The 18142-nt window shown below is 41.5% G+C and overlaps 2 protein-coding genes across 2 annotated transcripts in view; one reads left to right on the top strand and one right to left on the bottom strand.

Moving 5' to 3' along the window:
• Positions 1 to 7841, bottom strand: part of AP2B1 (adaptor related protein complex 2 subunit beta 1) — a 131746-nt gene extending 123905 nt beyond the window's left edge. The window contains exons 1-2 of the mRNA XM_077852219.1: positions 7716 to 7841; positions 1687 to 1746 (exon numbers count right to left, since the gene is read on the bottom strand). Of these exons, the coding sequence (XP_077708345.1) occupies positions 1687 to 1723 (37 nt within the window). The 5' untranslated portion in view covers positions 1724 to 1746; positions 7716 to 7841. The remainder of the gene's footprint in view (positions 1 to 1686; positions 1747 to 7715) is intronic.
• Positions 7842 to 13940: 6099 nt separating this feature from the next.
• PEX12 (peroxisomal biogenesis factor 12) lies at positions 13941 to 17958 on the top strand. The gene is made up of 3 exons (XM_077852218.1): positions 13941 to 14666; positions 14991 to 15544; positions 16376 to 17958. Exons 1-3 carry the CDS (start codon positions 14541 to 14543, stop codon positions 16773 to 16775), a joined length of 1080 nt encoding a protein of 359 aa, XP_077708344.1. The 5' UTR covers positions 13941 to 14540; the 3' UTR covers positions 16776 to 17958.
• Positions 17959 to 18142: the final 184 nt, after the last annotated feature.

Genomic DNA, 18142 nt, shown 5'->3' with positions numbered 1-18142 from the left:
TGTAAAGTTATTTTTTCCTTTATAATTAATAATTTGTGAAAGGAAATTTTGAGACTATTTAAACATCCTGTTTGTTTCTCATCAAACTTCCACCTGCTAGTCATTTTAGCATTCACTGATAACTCTTACCTGAATCAATTCTATAACTTATGTGTGTGTGTGTGTGTATATATATATATATGTATGTATTTTTCAATGGGTTATAATCCACTAGTATCATATTTCAGCCTCTGGAAGGGAGGTGAAAAGATCCATCTGAGAAGGAAAGTTGTTAGAGAGTAAGAGGAATGACAGTTGGTGTCATGCCCAGAATACTTAAGTAAATATAAGACTGCTAAATACAAAACACATGCATGCCAGAAAAGGGAGAGGGAAAGAATTGTAAGCAGATTCCACAATCAGCACAGAGGCTGATGCAGGGCAAGCTCATGACCCCAAGATCAAGACTTGAGCCAAAAGTAATAGTTGGATGCTCAAATGACTGAGCCACCCAAGCACCCTGTAAACCAGTATTATATTTCTGATGACAAAGACAATGAGGTTAATAAATTCAAAGCTATTTTCAAGTAATCCAGTCTGTGACTTAAAAATCCTGGAATTGACTCTAGAGGTTCCCTGTTTTAAGTACAAAGAATGTATTTGGGGGCGCCTGGGTGGCTCAGTCAGTTAAGCATCTGTCTTCGGCTCGGGTCATGATCTCCAGGTCCAGTGATCAAGCCCCATATCTGGCTCCCTGCTTAGATGAGAGGAGAGGAGAGGGGGGATCTGCTTTTCTCTCTCTCTCCTTCTGTCCCTCTTCCCTGCTTGTTCTCACTCTCTCTCAAATAAAATCTTAACAACAAAAAATATCTATATAAAGCCCAAACAAAGAATGAGGTAGATCTATATGGAAGGATATAAAATATCAAGTTTCTATGTACTGTTACATGTCCCTTTTTGTTAAAGATAAAAAACTATTGGGGATCTCTGGTGGCTCAGCAGTTTAGTGCCTGCCTTTGGCCCAGGGCATGATCCTTGAGTCCCAGGATCAAGTCCCACATTAGGCTCCCTGCATAGAGCCTCCTTCTCCCTCTGCCTGTGTCTCTGCTTGCCTCCTTCTGTCTCTGTCTCTGTCTCTCATGAATAAATAAGCAAAATCTTTAAAAAAATAAAAAAATAAAAAACTATTTAATCATATGGATTAATACCTGCATTTATATGCACAGAAAAAGACTAAGGATACACCCTGAGTTCACCTCAGGAACAGAAACAGAAAGAAAACTTGCATTTTCACTTTTGCACGATCTATATTAATAGTCTTTGTTATAAAGTTATTTCCAAGAAAAAAAAAAAAAAAGAATGAATGTTCTGCTTTTTCCTCTTCTGCCTTCCCCAGATCTACCAATCTTCAATGGATCAAAGTTGGAGTTCATCATTTTACCATAATAGAACCTTCAAATCAAAATGATGTGCATCACAGTCCTATGTCTACAAATCTATCCTTTAATAATTTATTCAAAGACACTTTTCTGTATAAATAATAGGCTCCGCAATGAGACAGTCAACAATATGTATAACTGAAGATGTCAGGAACATTCTAGGTGGAACAATCTCACACCACAACTTTTGGAGAAACTTCTCAAAAGAGCTCAAAGTTCTTTGATCAAGTTTTCTTTTTTTTTTTTTTTTTCAAGTTTTCATACTTACCTTTTTTATTGGTTGTGAAGTACTTGGAGTCAGTCATGGTTCTGGATCTTTATTGTGCACCTTCAACGAGAAAAAAAAAATCTTTATCCAAATGATTTATGTCCAGCAGACATTTGATTAATTTTAAGACCATTTATAAGAATTTCTATACTCAAATGAGTATTTTCTTCCTTACCACCATTATTGGTGACTCAAGGGATGCTAAGATAATTAAGAACGTAACTCTTGCCTCAAGATCTAACCAGAGCAAAATCCATAGGCTAACTGGAATGCACTAATAATCTAAACCTATTGTGGCCTTGTAATTTTATCCATAATTATCTCTTCAAAGCCTCCAAGACCTAAAGCTAGACCTTTCTGCAAATACATCTCCAATTAGGCGCTCAAATATTTAAAATAAGAAAAAGTTTTGAAAGCTCTCTCCACTACTTTCCATTCAGGAAAATCTGATTTATTTCCTACTCAAGATGGGGTCATTCCAAAGCACATATCCTGAAGCAATGGTAAGGCTGAAAGAGAAGATAATTGTGCCAACCTATTCACCATTACATGAATCTCTTTTTCTGTTTGTTTTTTTGTTTTGTTTTTTACATGAATCTCTTGAAAAAAAGTAATTTCTCTCAGAATAAAGAGCCTACATTAATAGGACGATATTCTTTCACAACAAGTATCTTTTTTTTTTTTTTTTCCTAAAGATTTATTCATGAGAGACCCAGAGAGAGAGAGAGGCAGAGGGAGAGGCAGGCTCCATGCCGAGAGCCGGACATGGGACTCCATCCTGGGTCCCCAGGATCAGGCCCTGGACTGAAGGCAGCGCTAAATCACTGAGCCACCCGGGCTGCCTCACAACAGGTATCTAGAGACAAATATACCTTGCACATGGATTTATTATAGTTTTCATACTTGCAACAATCTATACCTAGCCCAAAAGCATTCCCAAATAATAAATAATATACTTTACAGTTAAAAACAAGGCAAAAAAAAAAAAAGATTATCCAGTCACATTGCATATAAAAGACAATCAGAACTGGTGTTAAAACTTAAAAGACCATGGATCCCAGCCTCAAATTTAATGCTTCTGTTCCAATTCCCCGGAGAATTACTCTGACACATGGTTCCACTAGTGAAACAAAAATGGCAAAAATGACTGGTCACATTTCTCCCCCAAATAATTAGACAATGTTTTCTGATTTAAGTCACACTTACGACTTTGTCCAAGGTACTTGATATCTTTAAATGTATTAAAATTTTCATTTAATAATATTTCTTCAGCACTCAAAAATGTGTTTCTTCCTTACCATCCTCATTAACAATACTTACTACCAGATTTGGGACTGATGCCTGGCACCTGCTCATTATTGTCAGGCCAAAACGACATGAGTGATAATACATTTGGCAAACTTGAGCAATACCACATTTGGCAAACAACAGTAAATATGGATGAGAGAGAAAAGATCTAAGCAATAAATCACTGTAATTAAGGAAAAGGAAAAAGAGCCAAATAAACATGAAATAATGAAAAAAGCCTGGCTCAAATCTGATCTCTAAAATGTGCTACTTGGATAGCCTAAGGGAAATTAGACTCAGCTGAGATCTTTAAAAGTCACTACTATTTACAGTCCTGATCCTTATGCAAGAATGCTTTAGGTTGTACTAGAATTTCACAAAATTATTTCTTAAAAGATGTGAGCTAGAACTCACAAATATTACAGAATACACAAATTCCCATTTTGATAGCTCTTATAATTAAAAATTAACCTGTAACAGGGATTTGCCTTATGCAATATTTTCATAATGTCTTTCTTTAAAAAAAAAAAAGATTTTATTTATTTATTCATGAGACACATAGAGAGAGAGGCAGAGACACAGGCGGAGAGAGAAGCAGGCTCCACACAGGGAACCCGATGCGGGACCCGATCCCGGAACTCTGGGACAACGCTCTGGGCCGAAGGCAGGCACTCCACCACTGAGCCACCCAGGAGTCCCTCATAATGCCTTTCTAGCAAAAATTCAAAGAACACTATAATCATTTAATCTATTCACAATGTACACTAAATGTGAAACGGCAAACTGAAGAAAAGAGTCCTTCACATAACAGATCTGGAATAAATCTGAAGTTATCATGTAAGAACTCATATATACAAAGAGAGAAACTGGTATACAGAAATGATTATTAGACAGGAGAGCCATAGCTCAAGGCCATTATGGTCTGTCTAGGATGTTACTATGCCATTTTAAGTCCATGGAATCCTCAAAACTTAAAACTTACTTAGGATCTAAAAAAATCTGCTTGAAAACAAAATTTTTCATCCAGTTTCTTTGAAAAGGGGCACAAAAATTATTGTTTTCTATAGATCTCATACACATTTACACATATTAAATCCTTAAGGGGAGCCTTAATTAACCAGACTGTTAAACATAAAATTAACCTCGTCTTAAATTCTACCCTTATTAGTGACCCACACATTTCACTATCTCCCTTAAATTTCATTGTCAAGGAATGTATTTCTGTCCTATTCATTGTGAGCACTGTGTTCTTAAATAATGTATCCAACCACAAACTTTCAGGGAAAAGAGTCCAGTAATCTTAGATCCTAAATTAAGAATCTCTGCTCTTAAAGAAAGGGAGAAACCTATCTCTTTTAGCTTCCACTGTGGTAAACAACAGTAATAAAATATCCCTTACCCCTATCCACAGGGAAACATTGTATTAAGTCAGTTCCTGCCTTAAGCCAAAAGAAAACTCCAAGAAAAATAAAAATAGTCTAAACAAAAACAAGTGGGAGAAGTGGTAGTTGCACAACACTGTGAATGTACTGTCTCTGAACTGTTCACTTTAAAATGGTTAATTTTATGTTATGTGCATTACACTTCAAAAAATTACATATGCATTTTTTAAATGAGATAATCACATGCCAGAGATAACATAACCAGATTCTCCAAAACACAGGATGGTGAAAACTGTAGCCTGCATTAGAAGGCAAAGAAAAGCAGCCAAGATAGAGCTGGGGGGAAAAAAAGTCAAATATTCACTGAAGAGCCTCAAAAATCAAGCTCCTCTTGGAAAAAAATTTTTCTTTTTGTTGCTACAACAGAACCCCAGGAAGAAGCAAAGCCATCATGGAATTTGAACTCACACCACCCACCCACCCACCAGATCACACTACACACTGACTGTTGCAAGACCTGCAGTATGGCCTAGGAATACTGCTACACGACAAAGCTGCCACAGTTTGGAAAGCATGCACTCACTCTTACTTGTTCTCACTTGGAGTGTGATGTCACTGCATTTTCAGAGAATGCCTCCCTGCACAGGATGATATATATGGATATAACATAACCTAGTTTCAACCAAATATAGGTTGTGAAAGACCCTTCTATTCCTCCCTCCTCACAGTGCCCCTAAAGAAAAAGAGGCCAGAAAAAAATTAATAGGGTCAATTTCAAATGGCTCTTTGGGAAATAGCACCTAAATTAGACTTGGAGAGGCCACTAAATCCCTTCTTTTACAGAGTTAGGCTTTACACAGTTTGGTGCTCATAGCTAAAAACTGGCTGGAGTTAACCCAATTAGAGAGCAAAATGGTCATTCAGACATCTTTTATTACAAGGGTGAGACTCTGAGATTTCAAATATTCCAATAATTAGATATTTCAATGCAAAGGTAATAGTGCCTTCCATTATCATTTAGTTCATAAAAAATCACAAGACATCTAATTACAACAGACACCTCTGCAATTTCTTTTTCTTTCCTTTTTTTTTTTTTAAGATTTATTTAATTTAGAGAGAGAAGGGATGCTTGGGTGGCTCAGCGGTTGAGCATTTGCCTTTGGCTCCGGGCGTGATCCCGGAGTCCCAGGATTGAGTCCCACATCAGGCTTCTTGCATGGAGCCTGCTCCTCCCTCTGCCTGTGTCTCTGTCTCTCTCATGAATAAATAATCTTTATTAAAAAAATTTTAGAGAAAAAGTGCATGTGAAAAGCAGAGGGAAAGGGACAAGCAGACACTGCTGAACCTGAAGCCTGACATGAGTTTGACCTCATGACTCAGAGATCACGACCTGAGCAGAAATCAAGAGTTGAAGGATTAACCGACTAAGCCACTTAGGCACCCCCACATTTGTGATTTCTATTTAACTATGGCAGGCTACATAGTAATGTTAATATTATACAATAAGAAAGAAGTTCTAAAGTTTTACATCAGATATTTTTTTTAAGATTTTATTTAAGAGAAAGAATGAGCAAGGGGCAGAGGGACATGTAGACTCCTCACTGACCAAAAGTCAGACACGGGGCTGGATCCCAGGACCCCAAGGCCATGACCTGAGCTGAAGCCAGATACCCAACAAACCGAGCCACCCAGGTGCCCCAAGTTTTACACCCAATTCTTAACCGAAATACCAAAACCCTGGAAAACTTAAGCCTATAAGAAGGAAGAAAGAAGAAGGTATGGTATCTAATTCATTTTTTGCTCAGCTTAGGTCAAACCTGTGCATAAAAATGTAGTATCTTAAAATATGGATGTTTAAGGGGGGGGGGGATAAAAAAAAGATGAAGTAGGCTTTTCTTGAGTCTCTCTTAACTCACAGAATGTTAGCTTTTGTGTTAATTTTACCACCCAACTTTCCAGTGAGGCTGTTTACAGAACACACTATCCTTTCTGCTTCCCTGGGAGTTTAAATTGTTAAGATACCTGCAAACAGTTCTCACTTTACCACCATGCTTAGTCATCACTGGAATGTGTTACACGTTTTCTTGTACAGCTGCATCTCCTCCATCCGCTGCTTTCTATTACTACTCTTAAGTGTACCCTGAGGCTAAGCAATACACTTCCAGAAAGGTAATTAAATCATTTAAATTGTTCCTCCTTGAGACCACCTTCTTGGTCATCCCGCCTTTTCTAAACATGTGGCATTTTCTTTTTCTTTTAAACCGAAATGATCATCAAAACAGTATCTGGCATTTAAAACACACTTCTTGGGGCGCGTGGGTAGCTCAGTCAGTTAAGCGTCTGCCTTCCGCTCAGGTCATGATCTCCAAGTCCTGGATCAAGCCCCACCTCGCGCTCCCTGCTTGGGGGCGGGGGGAGTCTGCTTCTCCCTCTCTCTCTGCCTCTCCCCCTAGCTTGTGCATGCTCTCTCCCAAATAAATAAAACCTTTTAAAAAGAAATGTTAAAAATAAGACACACTTCTTTAAAAAAAAAAAAGAAAAAAGTTTAATGAAGCATCAACACTTGATGCACACTGCTCCAGAAAGAAAAGGCCAGGTGAGTTCGATAAAAGCCTCTCTCCCCAGGTAGAAGACTGCTCTGAAAACAAACGGCACAAATTAATTCTTCGGATTCAAAGAACATGGAAATAAACAGGACATTCCGGTTTCTTTACCTCTACAGCACTTCTCAAACCAGATCATTCCAGCTGAGCCCGGAAAGAAAAAAATTCTGGGCTAAGATTTACCCCTACTTGCTTCCTCTTCTCTTCTCTTCCCTCCAGCGTCAGGAATTCCTCTTCTGCCCCCACCCCGGGGGGGGGGGGGTCAACATCGTAGGGATGTAGTCCTCCATTACGAGGTGGGAGAGAGGTGTCGCTTAACCCCGAATTACGGGAAACTGGCGAGTTTTGCCCGTCAATGGACAAACCTGTGGGGGAATCCCGCTCCCTTTTTCCTTAGCTGGGCATGTCCCAGCCTCAGAGGGGACGCCAAGCGGGGAAGACGGAACATCTCTCGCCTTCGGCCTCTACTGGCCGCACCCCGGCCTCCGGCCCTAACCTCCGACCTCGAACATGATCTTCCCTCCGGTGCCCCCGACTCCCAGCAGCCACACCCGAGGATTCCCTCGCCACGACAGAGCGGCGGACTCCCTTTCTCCGACCCTCTTCCTCACAACGGTCACACCCGACGGCTCACTCCATCCTCAACGGTCACGCTCCTAGGATTCCCTCTTCCCCCTGCCAGCCTCCAAGGCAACCTGGGGTCCCCCCCCCGCAATCAATGAGGGACACACCCCGAAGTTAGCCGCCTCGAACTCACCGGAGGCAAGGGCGGGGGTGGCGGCAGCAGCCAGAGAGCACGGCCCGAGTGGTGGTGTAATGGTTTCCTGCACGTCACGACTCCTTCTCCAGGTCTGAGCCACTGCGCAAAACCCACTTTGCCAGGGACAAAGATGGTGGACAGGAAACTCTGACGTCAGAGAACCTCGCCGCGAACCGTCATCCCCGCGCGCGGGAGAACCTGAACGGCGGCGAGCTCCGTAGCCTTGGAGACAGGCGGGTTTCGCTTGGAAACCGGAGGCGGGACGCCCGGGCCAGTGGCTCTGCAGAGGGATGTATGAAACAAGCTGCTGTTCTCTGGACTTGATTCATCACACAGGCGCTCTCTAAAAACTCTCACATAGAAAAGGTGAAATATCCTGTCCTTTTATTTAAAAAAAATTTTTTTAAAGCTCAGTTAATGGGCAGCCCGGGTGGCTCAGCGGTTTAGCACCACCTTCTGTCCAGCGCCTGATTCTGGAGACCCAGGATCGAGTCCCACGTCGGGCTCCCTGCATGGAGCCTGCTTCTCCCTCTGCCTGTGTCTCTGCCTCTCTCTCTCTCTGTGTCTCTCACGAATAAATAAATAAAATATTAAAAAAATAATAAAGCTCAGCTAATTTCGCAGGCCAGTTCAGGACTGTGGACAATGGTGACCCAGCCCCGGACTGTCCACGGGCAGTGGGACCAAAGGATAGTAGTGAAAAGAAAACAGGTTGAGATGGCATCAAATCTGAGTCCAAATCCATGCCACGAAAATGACTGATAAATCACTTAACATCTCCTTATCTGTGAAATGAAGCCAATGATCTAATTCTGTCCGGCTTGTGAAGTTTAAATGAGATCAAGTAAGTAAAGCACCTGGCTTACAATAGGCGTGCTTACACAAAAGTAAGTTGCTTTTGGAAACCAAGACCTAGAAATCTCTGTACCCCCACCTCAATCTTGCTGTGAACTTAAAACTGCTCTAAAAATAGTAAGTCTTTGGCTAAAAAGAAAAAATGGAAAGCAAGAGAGCCTGGGACAGAACTTGAAACCAAAATGCAAATGGGACTGCAAAGTAGAAAGGGAGAAGGAAAAGCAGGTGGTTAAAATGTTTTAGCATGTTTTTAGAGTTCTTTTTTCTTTAGATTATTTATTCATGAGAGAGAGAGAGAGAGAGAGAGAGAGAGAGAGGCAAAGACACAGGCAGAGGGAGAAGTAGGCTCCATGCAAGGAGCCTGACGTGGGACTGGATCCCAGGTCTCTAGGATCAGGCCCTGCGGCAAAGGTGGCGCTAAACCACTGAACCACCCACCGGGCTGCCCCTATTTTTAGAGTTCTATAAAGTAGGAACTATACCAGTCTGTTCACTCTATCTCTGAGACCTAGCCCCCTCCCCAAAATTTATTGAATGCATAAATATATGAGTGAATGGTCAACAATATCGTTGCTATAGAGAGGAGGAGGGAGGGCTGAAAACTGTCCAAGGATTTAGCAACATAAAGGTCTTTAATGTCAGGGTGCTTAGGTGGCTCAGTCGGTTAAGCAACCAACTCTTGATTGCAACTCAGGTCATGCACACGGAGCATGGAGACTGCTTAAGATTCTCTCTCCCCAGCTCAAAGTAAATAGTCTTTGATGTCATTGATGGGACCATCAGTAGAGATCTGAAGGCAAAAGCCATCCTGAAGAAGTTTGAGGATGAATGGGAGCTGAAGAAATAGAAACGAGTTCTGAATAGCTCCATAAGAAAATATGGCTGAAAGTATATTGGATATTTGAGAGAGAAAATAGCAAGGATTTTAAGTTCTATATTCATACGTTTTATTTACACTATCTCTTTAGCAATACCATGAGCTCAATGATTGTTCCTATCCGTAGGATTCCAAAATCTCTATCTCTAGCCTTGACCTACTCCCAACTTCAAACCACCAACTTGCTAACCACGCTGATGGAAAATTCTATATTTATAGCCCACCCAAATTAAGCAAACCTTGGGATAAGGGAGAAGGGGTGTTGAAAAGCCTGGTTCCAGTTATAATTACTGGAAATTAGATATGGATTTTGTTAAAAAAAAAAAGCCAGCAGAAAAACCTTAAAAGATTTTGATTCATATCCCTCTCCTCTCCTATTCAAAACCTTTCAATGCCTAGTAAGTCCAAAACCTATCCTCACCCTCAGTTTCCCCCATCACTATGCTCTTTAGTTTTCTCACCTGTAAAATGGGGAAATAGTAATATCCAATCATAAGACTGTTATGAGGATTAAGGGAAGTAATATATGTAAAGCACTTAGAAATATGGCTGCATAGTATGACTATGTACTATTCGCTACGTGTGATTATCTCAATAAATTACCGTAACTTGCTCAAGCCAGAAAACTGGAGAGCCATTCTTGATTTCTCTCTCCCTTAATGATCACATCCAAACCATCTCTAAGTTGTCAATCTACCTTCAAAATCTTTAATTAAAAAAAAATCTTTAATTCACCCAATCCACTCTACTCTACCTCATTAATCCAAGCCGCCACCACCTATTGCCTAGACTACCAGAAACCTCAACTTTCCTCCCAACCATTCTCCATATAGCAGCCAGGTTATTTAACTTATTTTGAAATATAAAAAACATTTTTAAAAAGTGCACACATCATAAATGTAAACTTTGGATGAATCTTCACAAAGTAAACATAACCATATAAACATTACAGGGTCATCTTAAACATACAAACCTCAGAGCAGCCCTGGTGGCTCAGTGGTTTGGTGCTGCCTTCAGCCTGGGGCCTGATCCTGGGGACCTGGGATCAAGTCCCATGTGGGCTCACTGCATGGAGCCTACTTCTGTCTCTCTCTCTCAGAAATAAATAAAATATTAAAAAAAAATACAAACCTCATCATGACTCTGGTGTATAAATCCTTCAAGGAACTCCCATTGCACTTGAACTAAAATCCAGCTTCCTTCCTATGGCCAGAGTCCTTGCATAGCTTGCCCTCTACCTCTCTAACACCATTTTATGCCTTTCAGTTACTCTACATCTCCTCTTTTGCTATTGCAGCCCTCAAATATGCCGAACTCTTTCATCCTAGGGCCTTCACAAATAGCACTTCTCCTGCCTAATAATTACGCCCTCCCCTCACTCAATCTCCACATGACTGGCTCATAATTTAAGTCTCAGGTTAATTGTAATCTCCTCAGAAAGACACTCTATTTACCCAGTCTAATAGTTTCTGTCCTCCTAGCCCAGACTGCCACACCATCCCAGCCCTTATTACACTTGTAAATTATATATTTGTTAATTTACTTATTATCTCCTAGATTATAAATTCCATGTCTGTTTTTACTACTTCATACCCAGAACCTAGCATACTGCCTGACACATAAAAGTTATTCAATATTTATTAAATAAATGAATGTCCACAGGCAAAGTACTAAAACTAACATTTAAGACTTTCCATAATCCACTTAAAACTATTTTCAACATACTCTGTACTATTCCTTTCTGTAGCTCTATAGTTAAAGCAAACTATAGTTTACTCCTCCTATACACTCCATGCTGTTCCCTTAGCCTGGAAAGCCCTATCACCACTACTGTGACTTGCCCCAAATGTACTCATCTTTTAAGATCCACCTAATTCATAAAACTCAGTGGACATCTGTTTTGGTATGAGGTACAGAAGGCACCAGGTTACATCATTGTATTAGAAAGCAACTGGCAAAGAGAAGCTGAAATAAAATAGGATAGAAACGTTCTTCCCTTTGGTTATGTAGGCCAATATAGGGTTTCTATTTAAGCTGGTCTGTAGTGCCTTATTTTTCCCAGCTGATTGTTATCTCTTCTAAATTCACATACTGGGGCAGCCTGGGTGGCTCAGCGGTTTAGCGCCGCCTTCAGCCCAGGGCATGATCCTGGAGACCCTGGATTGAGTCCCACGTCGGGCTCCCTGCATGGAGCCTGCTTCTCCCTCTGCCTGTGTCTCTGCCTTTCTCTGTGTGTGTCTCTCATGAATAAATAAATAAAATCTTTAAAAAAAAATTTCACATACTAACCTGATGGCTCTGAATACCTCTTCATGTAAATACGCTTTTTATGTGTTTTATTTATTACAATATAAACCTGAGAATGGGACTTATGATGAGGTGGTTATTATTTGTTGGCTTTAATAATTGCCATTAATTGCAGCATCTGGACGGCTCAGTCAGTTAAGCGTTCAACTCTTGATTTTGGCTCAGGTCACCATCTTAGAGTGGTGAGTTCAAGCCCGTGTGGGGCTCTGCGCACAGTGAGAAGTCCGCTTGAGATTCTCTCTTTTCCTCTCCCTCTCCCAGCTTGCACACTCTCACTAAAATATATAAAATCATTTTTAAAAATTGACATTAGTTATTTTTTACTGCCATAAAGCGGAGGCCTCTCTTCCAGGAACCGCAGGAAACTTTCTCATCCTTTTTCTCATAATTCCAATTTACTTTTGGGGTATCCTCAAAGGACTATTTAATCAAGGCATCTTGCCCTCTTTTTTCCCCCCAAGATTTACTTATTTAGAGAGAGCGAGTAAACAAGCGAGCACAGGGGTGAGGGGAGAAGCAGAGGGGACGGGAAAGAAACAATCCCAAGTGAACTCTGCTCTGAGTATGGAGCCCAACGCCAGCCAGATCTCACAACCCTGAGATCATGACCTGAGCTGAAACCAAGCGTCAGATGCCTAACCAACTGAGCCACCCAGGAACCCCTCTTGCCCTCTTCTAAAAGTGAAACGGAGCAGAGGAAATCCAAACTTGAATTTGAATCATAAGTACAGTGACAGAAATTTGTTGAAACCCATTCATGCAACACTGCCTGGGTGAGACAACTAATTCTTACTTGAGACCTTCAATAGGACTGTAGTTCCTGTCTTTTTTAGAGATGGCTTTCCTTGTTTTGTTAACTACTCTATATATTTCCAATAAACTTTTTAGTTTAAATATTAGCCTGTTTCTTTGCTTGTAAACAAAGAACCCTCATTGATACAAACGCTTAATTTCCCACTTGTAGTTAATGCTAAATCTCGTTTGTCTTCTTGTTAGGAAAAGCCTGCATGTAACAGCTACCATTGTTAGAGCACCTAATACCTCGTCAGGTAAGTCTTTTCGCTGGCAGGTTATTTGGTAGAGTAAAAAAAACAACAACAACAACAACAAACCACGTTTTAGAACTATAAGATTAACTTGCATGATTTTATTGAAAACAGTTACATGCAAACCTTGTCTTTAAGAGTTCTCATTATGCAAACCAATGAACTTTATATCATAAGGTCCTTTAAGGCAGTGGATAATCCCCCCCCCCCCTTTTATTCCTATCCATTTAGCACAGAAGTGGGGAAGGGTTGGAAAGAGGAATAGCTGAACTTGTAACTCGTCTAAATTCAATAAACCTGTTGCTTTAAAGCAACTCAAACGAGGTAAAGTTGCATACGGTGTAAAAGCACTTTGCAAACCGTAAGGTAAATTACGTTAACTTTGATATACAGTGAAAAGTACCATCGACCAAGCGTCCCCAGTTCGTTCTAGTTAGAACTCATCAGGATGCCTCCGTCTTAGCACTGTAGTCTTATCGCTGTGGCACATCCAACCGTGGACGAGAGGAGGAACTTTTTTTCCATCGAGTGTGGCAGGTACCTCGTTATGCTACACCTACTACACCTAGAAAACTACACCTAGAAAAGTCGATCTACCAGCTAGAATGGAAAGTAATCGTTCCCAGTTCTGACGAACCGCAGGAACCTTTCTCATTCTCATCATCTTTTTAAACATCGGCCACAAAGCTGAAGGATGCTCTGCCCAGCTGCGTCTCCCCAAAGCACCCCCGGAAGGTGGCAGAATGTAAAATCAACCACCACCCCCGCCGCGCGCAGAGAGAACTTCCGTGCGTCCGTACTCCCTTTCCTCCTCCCACCTCTAACTGTATCGCCCAAGGGAACCAAGGCCTCAGCAACAGGCCCGGAACTCTTGGCTCCGGGTGCCAGACGTCGGCGCGGCGCCCCAAATATCTTGCCAAAATGACCTCTGCAGAGGGAGATTCACAGGTGCGGCGTCCCGCCGGGGACGCGATGCAAAACCGGCGAAGAAAAGTAAAACCAACGAGCAAAGGACTCCCCTTTAAGCCCGCCCCCAAGTGACTTCATTTCAGCGGGAGCGGAAGCGGAAATCCCGGTGAGGTCATAGAGTCGGCTAGTTCCGGTTCCCAGGCCACCGTCCTGGCTAGAGCGCCTCTCCTCCGGCGGCCGTCCCTGTCCCCCGCCGCTTCTATTTCCGGGTGCGGCTTCTGTCATAAAGCGGAGGCCTCTCTTCCAACGTGGCGTCGTGAGTGTTTCGCGCCCCGCCGGACGGAGGTCCGCGCGCGAGCTCAGGCGCGGGCGTTTGGCCGCCGGCAGCGGGAGCGGGTCCTGGCGTGCCGGGCCTGCGCTGCCACCTCTAACCCCTCCGAGCTTGCTGGCTTTTAAGCTCTCACGATGGAGACTCCCTGATCCGCAGCCTCCAGGACCGCAGCTCCCGAGGAGAGCTCCTTCGCCCATGCCTGTGCCCCGTAGGCATGCTCTGCCCTTCGAGGCGCAGCATCTCAAGTCACCCCCACCGCACACACCACGTCCACCCGCGTCTGCCTTAATTTCGTTCTTAATCTCCTTAATTCGAGACCCCTCCCCCGCTCGGCCTCCAGAAGAGGTCTTTTTTCCCCCGCCCAGTTCTGTAAAAGGAGTTTTGGGCCTCTGCAGAAAGATCACCTTTAGGACTGAGCACCTCTTTGGTAACTAAAACAAATTCATGCTTACTAAAGGGCTTGTGGGTAAAGCGAAACCCAGTGCACATAGGAAACTATGGCTGAGCATGGGGCTCACATCACAACTGCTGCTGTGGTGGATGACCAGCCATCCATCTTTGAGGTGGTAGCACAGGACAGTTTAATGACAGCAGTGAGACCTGCTCTTCAGCATGTGGTCAAGGTAAGGTATTAATTCTCTAAAAGGTTTTAGGGACGACTGGGTAAAAAAAAAAAAAAAAAAAAATCAAACCAGTAACACGAGTTTATTCAGTTGCCTAGGTTTTGAAATTGCCAATTAGCATATAATTCATTTCCAGAGATTTAACAGTTTTTGAGTCCCTGTTATAAGAGTCCTGTACTGAATACGCAGCACTACAGGGACAATAGGACAGACCCCGAAAGAAGCAATTTGTTTAAGCCCAAAGTATCAGAATTTAGAGGGGGAAAAAAAGGAAATGTGAATATGAAATGGAATGAAATGTACTAATTCACTAATTTGCTTTAGGTTCTTGCAGAATCAAATCCTGCCCACTATGGCTTCTTTTGGAGGTGGTTTGATGAAATCTTCACCCTGCTAGATCTTCTGCTCCAGCAACATTACCTGTCTAAAACTAGTGCCTCATTTTCTGAAAATTTTTATGGCTTGAAGCGCATTGTAATGGGAGACACACACAAGCTTGAGAGATTGGCCAGCGCTGGTCTCCCAAAGAAGCAGTTTTGGAAGTCAATTATGTTCCTGGTTCTTTTTCCCTACCTGAAAGTGAAGCTGGAGAAGCTGATTTCTAGCCTGAGAGAAGAGGATGAATATTCTATCCATCCCCCTTCTTCCCGCTGGAAACAGTTTTATAGAGCCTTCCTGGCAGCCTACCCATTTGTAAACATGGCATGGGAAGGCTGTTTTTTTGTACAACAACTTCGATACATCCTAGGGAAGGCTCAGCATCATTCACCACTGCTGAGGCTGGCTGGAGTTCGGCTAGGTCGACTTACAGTTCAGGACATACAGGCTCTGGAGCACAAGCCAGCTGAAGCCAGCATGATGCAGCAACCAGCCAGGAGGTAAGGCTTTAACATTTCCCAGAATCTTACACTAAGAAATTCTAAAACCTTAACCTAATTTTATGAAACTCACCCTCCTTGGTCCACTTTGAGGTATTTCATAAATCACAGAAAAATTCTTATGTTCATAAAACCAGAGTTTCCATCCTGGTAACCTTCCTCCTCATACTAGCTACATTTTTGTGCATGGCTTGCTGTGTGCCGGGCCCTGTGCTGTTTGATTTACGTACATATCTCAATCCTCATCACAACTCCATGAAATAAATTCATTACCCTGTTTAACACTTGATGAAACTAAGCCCTATTAGCTAGGTACCTTGCCAAGGCCACATAGGTAGAAGGTGGGAGAACTGAGATTCAAGCCAGATCAACAGTTCTCTTTAAGACTGTACTCTTAACTACAATGCCACTGTTTCTAGTTGGTATCTGTACGCTCCTACAAATTCAAATATATATTCCTCAATATTGCTAGGTTATTTTTTGTTAAGTGAGCTGCTTTTTTCTGGATATTCTATCTGACACACACACACACACACACACACACAAATCAATATAATCAGTATCTCATTAATTTTTTTCTCTAAACAAAAACAAAACTCTAGTCATTAAATACAAAGTTTAGCTCCTGTGCTCTCAAAATAGTGTAAGTCAGAAAAAGGAAATCATTTAGAATAGACACTAAAGGAGACCGTGCCAATCTAGCAGCTACTCAAACTCCAAAGTGAATCAGTAATTCTGATGACAAATATAAGAGCTACATTGATATTGGTCACTGTGTGATCAAACCTAAACAGTTTCTCCTTTTGCCTCCTTGTTCTATTCTCCCACCAGTGTTGGTGACAAAATAAAGTCATCTCTGAAGAAAGCTCTGGGAGGTGCTGCCTTAACCCTGTCTACTGGCCTTTCTGTGGGAGTATTCTTTCTGCAGTTCCTTGAATGGTGGTACTCCTCTGAAAATCAAGAAACAATCAAATCACTGACTGCCCTGCCTACTCCTCCACCACCTGTACACCTAGACTACAATTCCGATTCTCCCCTGTTACCCAAAATGAAGACTGTGTGCCCACTGTGTCGTAAAACCCGGGTGAATGATACTGTTCTTGCCACCTCTGGCTATGTGTTTTGTTATCGCTGTGTGTTTAATTATGTAAGGAGTCACCAAACTTGTCCCATAACAGGTTATCCAACAGAAGTACAACATCTAATTAAACTGTACTCCCCTGAAAACTGAAAGGAATCAGCATTTTGTCTCACAACAAAATTATTGCACATAAGGCTGAAAAAACGATTTTCAGCACAGTACCTAGCATTGTTTGATTCTTCTAATCCTCAATTCATAATTATAAGAACTTTACACAAGTAGAGTTGACCCCTGAATGATGTGTGTTAATGGTGCCGATAACACCCGCCTCCAGTAGAAAAATTTATGTGTAACTTTTGACTCTCCCAAAACTTAACTACTAATAGCCTACTGTTGACCGGAAGCCTTACCACTAACACAAACAATTAACACATTTTCTGTTATGTCAGATGTATTATATACTGTATTCTTACAGTAAAGCTAAAGAAAATATTAAGAAAATTTTAACAGAATATACATTTTTAGTACTGTACTATAAAAAATCCACATACAAATGGACCCACACAGTTCAAATCTGTGTTCAAGGGTCAACTGTATATGGATTTCTTTAAAAGGATATATCCATTGATCTAAACCTTTTAACCTGCTCTCTAGACTCCTATTTAGAGTTTAGCAAGCTGGTTAGAATAAGAGAATCAGGATTGACAGGGGACATGAAGGTCAGTGTAGAGGAAGTAGATGAAAGAGGATAGTACAGAAGCTTTTCCTTGAAGAGCAAAAGGTATAGAAGCTCTCAGGAAAAAACCCAAGTTAGACCTCATAAAGAGGTCTCATCGCCCCTCATCACCTGATGGGGAAGCAGGCCTTTTCTTGAGAAAAGCATTTATCTGCCTATGAGGAAGAGATTTTATCAATGTGCAAACAATGTGAAATGTGGACCTACTCTTTATAGAAATAATTAGAAACACTTTAGAAAAACAAAGCACCTTCCATATACTGTGATCCACTTGTTAAGTAGCATCTGCTATAGTACATCAACTTTTAAATAAGATTCCTTTATGAGCCATACGTATCTTTTCTTGGGAAACTGGTTAAAGAAAAATAGCAGTTGAGGGTAATACCGAGCAGTTTGAAGATTTCGGTGTGAAAGCAAAACTAATAAGCAATCAAGAGATGACATAAAATACTGACTTAACTATGTGCAAAAGAATCTTTTAATAAGGTCTTTCTTCTTGTCGTTAAGAGTTTGCTAAATGGGCACAAATTATTCTGGCTATTACTAAGTTTCTATGAAACGCTTAAGTAAATTTTAAGAATAAATGTTTTTGGCAAAGAGGTGTCCCGAGTTTCATGGTTATGTGGAAACTTAACAAGTACTTGCTTGAGGTGGGGGTAACCTGGGTGGCTCAGTCTGGTAAGCGACATCCAACTCTTGGTTTTGGCTCAGGTCATAATCTCAAGGTTGTAAGATCAAAGCCCCACAGGGGGCTCTGCTGCTCAACATGGAGTCTGCTTGG

Source organism: Canis aureus, chromosome 16 (genome assembly GCF_053574225.1).
Source record: "Canis aureus isolate CA01 chromosome 16, VMU_Caureus_v.1.0, whole genome shotgun sequence".
In the NCBI taxonomy this organism is placed as follows: Eukaryota; Metazoa; Chordata; class Mammalia; order Carnivora; family Canidae; genus Canis; species Canis aureus.
The sequence above is the reverse complement of the archived record's forward strand: the minus strand, read 5'-3'. Positions and strand labels throughout refer to the sequence as shown.

Bases quoted from the DNA above. Each gene is read 5' to 3' on its own strand.
- PEX12 (XM_077852218.1), top strand. From the start codon at position 14,541: ATGGCTGAGCATGGGGCTCACATCACAACTGCTGCTGTGGTGGATGAC. The intron at 14,667-14,990 runs GTAAGGTATTAA...AATTTGCTTTAG, and splicing joins CTCTTCAGCATGTGGTCAAG to GTTCTTGCAGAATCAAATCC. The intron at 15,545-16,375 runs GTAAGGCTTTAA...TTCTCCCACCAG, and splicing joins ATGCAGCAACCAGCCAGGAG to TGTTGGTGACAAAATAAAGT.